Source organism: Echeneis naucrates, chromosome 19 (assembly GCF_900963305.1).
Source record: "Echeneis naucrates chromosome 19, fEcheNa1.1, whole genome shotgun sequence".
NCBI classification, from domain to species: Eukaryota; Metazoa; Chordata; class Actinopteri; order Carangiformes; family Echeneidae; genus Echeneis; species Echeneis naucrates.
In genome coordinates, this window is record NC_042529.1 from 12,025,532 (window position 1) to 12,031,929 (window position 6,398).

General features: G+C 43.3%; 1 protein-coding gene across 3 annotated transcripts; it reads left to right on the top strand.

The window, feature by feature from the left end:
• The first annotated feature begins 732 nt into the window (after positions 1-732).
• Positions 733-4,758, top strand: maff (v-maf avian musculoaponeurotic fibrosarcoma oncogene homolog F). Of its 3 annotated transcripts, none has more exons than XM_029528412.1 (3): positions 733-832; positions 3,964-4,054; positions 4,294-4,758. In XM_029528412.1, the coding sequence occupies exons 1-3, from the start codon at positions 744-746 to the stop codon at positions 4,735-4,737; spliced, it is 624 nt and encodes a 207-aa protein (XP_029384272.1). In that variant the 5' UTR covers positions 733-743; the 3' UTR covers positions 4,738-4,758. The 3 variants fall into 3 exon arrangements, with proteins under 3 accessions (XP_029384272.1, XP_029384273.1, XP_029384274.1); XM_029528413.1 differs by lacking the exon at positions 733-832 and adding an exon at positions 846-953; XM_029528414.1 differs by lacking the exon at positions 733-832 and adding an exon at positions 1,068-3,874.
• Positions 4,759-6,398: the final 1,640 nt, after the last annotated feature.

Sequence of the window (6,398 nt, forward strand, 5' to 3'; positions counted from 1 at the left end):
GTCAAGAAATCTAACACTGCAAAGATGTTCACATTTTCCTGTATGAGTCTGAGTAACGATAATTTAAAAGCAATTTAAAAGCCACCCAGGGGTCTTTACTGCAAAAAATGTGCACAAACATTCAAAAATTAAAGCTTCCCGTTAATCTTGGTATTCAGCATTATTTTGTAACTGCAAATGAAAACATCATTTAGTCATTTAGTTCAATAGATTACATTGTGAGATAGGTTATTCATCAAGTGTAATTAATCATTTTAAACACTGCTTTTAACTTGATTAAGCAGCAACATTCACAATATATAACTTGTACCCAAACTTAAAGTAACCAAGAGTACTTATTATTCTCCGTGAAAAACACTATATAAACTATAGTTTCCAACTTTTTTGAGTGTATCTAACGTGTAAACTATAATTATGTACCACAGTGTGGGGTTTGATGGCTCTATCCCTGCTTATTTGTTGGTGTGTTCGGAGTCTACTGGCTCTTCAGACCTCAGCATCTCACAGCTCCACGTGGTAAATAAATGGTCAGAATATTTTAGCTGCACCGCCTCAGTCTGCGTTTTTCTTTCCTCTTCCAGAGAAGTTGTGTCTGCCGGGAACAAGGAAGGGGTCCTGTCATGGAAAAATCCTGAGATGCAGGGATTCCTTGTTTACATCCTCCCGGAGTACGCCGCGGGGGCGGGGTTAGCTCCGCCCTCATTCTTTCGGCCTGACGTCATTGTCGCTTGTGTTTTTTATGAATGAAAGAATCCAACCTCAGAGAGCAGCGGAGTAATTCCGGGAAAAGGCGGACTGACATTTTGTCGCCCGAGTCGCTTCGACCAAGCAGGTAAATTGATCATTTTGTTTCAAAAATATTACCGTCGGGGTGTTTAGCTGGACTTCATCCGGCCCGGCCGACAGCTAGAGGAGTGGTGCCCGCCCGGGACTTGCCAACCAACCAAGGACAAGTGAGCAGGCAGCTGTTTGTTTTAATCTGCTTTAGCTCGAACAGACCGTTGATGCTAGGTGCTAACACTTAACATTACTAGCATGTTGGAGATGATGCGGATTATTTGGCGCCGCTCTTCGTATTTAAGCTTCTGTAACCGTGACATTTGACGTTCACACATCTTTATTTATCGGTGTGTTTTAAACGAATTGAAATGGTTTATTTAAAGTCCTGCTAAAATGGTTGTCGGGGGCACTCGTGATGGCTGTTTACTATAGCAGCGGCGCCTTTGCCCTAAACTGGCCAGCTCCTCTCCCTAAAAGGACAAGGGTGGATTCTGGATGTGGTTAGATTAATAAATATAGTTTGCGCGAGTGGTGTGTTTTTTAGTTTATTTAGCCATTTTGTGTCCCATAGACTTGATGAGTTTAACTTCATAAACTCTGATTTGTGTATCTTGCATTTGGCTGTGGTGCGTTCACTTGTTGCGTCCTCACGTTACTTAAAAGAAAAGTAAATATGTACTCCGGAGTGGTATCTCGAGTAAAGTACAAACGTGGATATCCGGCGGTGTTTGGACAAAAACAGAAAGACGTGGTCTCAGTTGGGTTTCCGGGGTTTGGACAGACTGGTAGTCTTGGCGGAGCTGAGCAAACGGTTTATTGCTGAATCACCCTGACTTAACGAAACGGCGGTCTCATGGCTCCGCGGCCGGTGTCCGCCGGGCCGCCGGACGACCGCCGCTGCTGCACCCTCCACCTCCTACGCATTTCGGGAAATGGAGTTTATGGTCAGCAAAGTAGAGCCAATTATGGCAAGTGGTTAATGTTTCTGAAAGGAAGAGACTTTTTTGTACACGAGCCGTAGGCCTAGTGTGTTGTTAAGGCTAATTTTACTACTACATTCAGACGACTAATAATAATAACAATAATAATAATAATAATCATCATCCTTTATTTTCATTGTAAGAGGTGCTTGCAATGAAATTGGTTAGGGGTTGTCTACCCAGTGCAATAAAAGACAACAGAATAAATAAAAGGCATCAGAATAGGTAACTCATGCTGGCTGTTATTATGGAGTTCAGCTGGGATTTGGTGTCAGTTTATAGTCTGTGGCTGAGCTTGACTGATAAACACAGTTTCAGAGAAGATGTGACTTATATGACTACCTTCTGCTTGTATGTTTGCTCTTCCTGTCTGCTGGTTAACTTTCCCTGGGAGTGCTCTTTGATTTCTCAAGTATTGCTGGAGTCAGCAGAATAAATCAACCATTGTCTTGACCCATACTTGTAATTTAGGTTACTGTGTCCGCACATGCTGCCATATCTTAGGTTTTATGGTTATCAAGCCATAAACAAAAGGTGATGAGAGCAGGTTTTCACTACAGCAAGCCAACATGGGTAAATCAAAAGTGAATATGACAACTGCTAATGTGTGCAAGTGTAGCACAACTCTTATAACTGGGGTCATGAATGTGATGCATTTTAGTTTATCACAATCAAGAGCAAGCAGAAATCCAACTTAATTAATAATTATATTTAAAAATGTATTCATTGTTTTATCTTATATTTACATTAAGATGACAACAACAGCGGGTTTTCCTATGGGGTTATCCACACACTGCTTTGAAAACAACAGCAGCCCCCATCCTCTAAAGTTTTACTGAGAGATTTAGAGGTATTAAGAGGCCAGAAGAAGTTGTGAAAGATCGTAAATATATAGCAAAGACTGTAATCAAGAAGTGAAATTTAGCTGCATTTTTTTTCTGGAAGAAACATGTTAGCTCATCAGAGGCACTGGCAAAAGCCCAGCAGCTGCTGCACGGTTATATTTTGCCTCAGCATGTGTGGTGACATTTTTCAGTGTGACACCCACTCTTAAAAAAAAAAATAATAAAAAAAATCCAGCATTGCAGTAAACATGAAAGCAAACATATTCACTTTCTAAAACCTATGTGGGAAAATACCCTGTGGTTTCATCATGTTGAAGCTGAAAGTGTTAGCCTGAATATTAATATCAGGATGTTTTCACTCTACAGTTAACACAGTAGCTTACTGGGGGACTTTTCCTGTGCAATGTGCTCTGTTCAGGATAGTGGAAATGAATGAAGCAGAAACAGCAATGTCTTCCTTTATCAACATGTCAGCAATCTGAGTTTTACAGCCAAATCAACCAAGAAGTGAGCCGGGGGGGGACTGTTGAAGTTGGACTTTAATCCCACACTACAACAATTGTGAACTGACCTTAAGAGGAGAGCAGGAAGTCCCCATGTCGTCTTTGTGAAGTGCTCAGTGAGAAGAATTAGAGAAAATTTCCAAATACAGTAGTGTTAAGGCAGCAGAGACTTAAACAAACACTCTTACTGCTGCTTGTGACTGGAAGAAGTAATTTCAGGGTGTGTAAACTGCTAGTCATGGTGTTTTTGTTACTAACTTTCTGTATAAAGTCAGAGATGAACAGCAATGAGTGTCTGCCTTAAAGGTCTTCACTTCAGGTTTAAGAACTAATGATAGATAGATTTAGGGGTTTAATTTTCATACTGTATGTTAAGCTCATTGTTACAACACAATATGAGTTGTGTCATAAAGCACATTATTAAAAACAATGAAATGTGAACTGTGGTCTTTTCAGTTGAATAGCCAGTCCCCCCTTCGTAAATTTTTTTTTTTAAATAATGAACACTTTGAACCGTTGGTATTGTGTTGACAAGAGGAAGTGTTGAGGGAATTGGTTAGGACACCTGCTTTGAGCAACCAAAGGGCAGACACATGATAACTTCCTCACTATTCCAGCTAACAGAAAGAGTATGTCGCTTTCAAAACCTCCTCTTCCTTTCATATCGGTCTGCAGCATTTAATTAGAGCGTGTTTGGAGAAGCTTGAGCGATCTGTGGCTTCTCTTTTTTTTTATCGTGCATGACTGGCTGTCTTGTGAGCAGATGGTAAATGTCAGGCCAAAATAGCATGATGCTCAGGGTTCCATGTGATAATCTACCTTTTTCAGCGCTTATCCTGTTTCTGTTCTTTCCAGAGTGTCTGTATCTGTGTTGACTGGTGCTTGGGGGGGAAAAACTGAAGACAGTTGGATCATGACGACAGAAAGAAACAGCAAAGCCCTGAAGGTAATGCAAGGCCAGAAGTAAACCCAGTTTTATTATTTCAAGACGAGTGAGTCATGATTGTAGCCTCAGGATATTTTTATGAGTGAAAAGGGCAATGCTTATGAGGATTTACTCTCCTCCCAGCTCATTTCTTCAGTGTCATTTGTCCTTGTTCTTGTCTTGTATTCCTTCCATCTTTTTTTCCAGAACTTAATTCAAATGCATTTCCTCTTTGCTCATGTGTTCTCTCTTCCCTTTAGGTGAAACAGGAGTGTGGTGAGAACGTGCCCTTCCTGTCAGACAATGAGCTCATGTCTCTCTCGGTCCGGGAGTTGAACCTCCACCTGCGTGGCCTGTCTCGTGAGGAGATCCAGAAGTTAAAGCAGCGCCGTCGCACCTTGAAGAACCGGGGCTATGCCGCCAGCTGCCGGGTCAAACGTGTTTCCCAGCGTGAGGCTCTGGAGCAGCAGAAAATGGAGCTTCAGAGGGAGGTGGAGAGGCTCGGGGCAGAGAACGCCGGCATGAGGAAGGAGCTAGAGGGGCTCGGCGCACGTCTGGCTGCACTCCAGAGATTCGCCAGAGGTCTGGAAGCTGGTGGCGGCAACTTGCTTGCTACAGCCCCGCGCCTCAATACCGCCTCAGTCATCACCATCGTCAAGAGTCCACAACAGCCCCAGTCACAGAGAGAACAGGAGCCATCCTAGAAGGAGTAGTGGGAACCAGACTTGGGGAAGGGGGGGGTGGGTGGGTGGGGAGGGGGGCGGGCGCACAACCTGCAATGCAAACACACACATTCATACCCTTTCAGGCATATGTAGACTATATAGACTTGCTGGCAAACAGGAAGATGAGTAGACAAGTTAGTAGGAAAATACTAAACATTTGTTTGTATCACGCCTCATTCACATTATGCAAGTCATTTATTCCTGTGTGACACAGCACTGACAGAGAGATATGTAATGTCACCAAACAGGCAACAGCTATGCAGCTAAACCGTTTAGGACGAGTGGAGGTGTCCTCTACTTTATGCTCTTTTTCTATCACTGCAGCACGCCAGCATGGTGGTTAGTGCTGTTGCCGGTTCGGGCCTCCCCGTGCTTGCATGTTTGATTGGTGACTCTAAATTGCCCGTAGGTCTGAGCGTGGTCGTTCGTTTCGGTGTGTTGGACTGGCCACCTGTCCAGGGTGTTCTCGCCCAATGTGAGCTGGGAGTGGCCCCGCCAACGACCCGGTAACGGATGGGCCTGGTAGAAGATGAATGAATGAATGAATGAATGAATGCAGCTCAGTCAACTGAAATCTCCCAAAACTGTTGAAGGACTCTTCAGAGTGGTGTAATGTGAACGAGGCGTTCACGGCTGATGCACACACACACACATGCACAAATCCTTACAGTCATTCCCCGATCCATACCAGGCGTAAACGTTGACTAACTGGACTCTGACCGAAGCCAGACCAACCCAGCCAGAGTTACTGTACATCCCCACCGCTTCACAGACCCAGCTGCGATGCTGGTGCGCTCTTATTGTGCTACAGAAAGACCAGGGCTTCTCCTCGCTGCAGTTTATGGCACCTGACCAACAGTAAAATGATGGTGTTGGGTGTTCCTCTAGCTCCACAAAGTCTGCATTCCTGGTACAGTTGTAGTCCAAAGTTTCTTGCCTTTTTTTTTTTTCTCTCTCTTCCCCCTTACCGGTCTATGATCACCTGTTTCTACTTCCCTGCAAGAAAGTGTGTGAAAGTCTGAATCATTCATGAGTTTCTCAAGCTTAATCACCCAGGTGGAGGTCATGGGACTTGATATAGACATTTTTTGGGTCTTTGATTAATAGTTTAAAAAGGATTTCTGTCCAATTAACCTGCAGCTTCCTTCGTTCTCTTTACAGTAAAATGCAGCAGTTACAGCAAAGTCATATTAACTTGACAGCCCTTTAAGTGTTTCGGTCACGAGGATTTTGGAAACAAGACTGGTCAGGCTGTCAAAAAAAAAAAGTTGAGAAACACTGTAATCATGAGTCACATGTTCCTTTAAACTGTTCATTCATCAAATTTCTTGTTTCTGGGATTCACCAGTTACTCCTCCCTACCTGTTCTACCACTCCATGAGAGGAAACAGGACGTTTGTTCGAGACAGCACTTCATATTTCCCACATAAACACAGTGCCTTCAGTGTATGTAGGAATTACAAGAATGCAAACCTAAGAAGGAAAAGGTTAAACGCTGACTGTAATCATGCCATCGCGACTGTTTATGGCCGCATATTCCCTTCGATCTTTATGCTTCTCGCATTTTCTAAACTATAATCCCACGTTTCTCATTTCACAATCCCTACTGTGCAGTAACTTTGCTACAGTCTGCTGTGGCT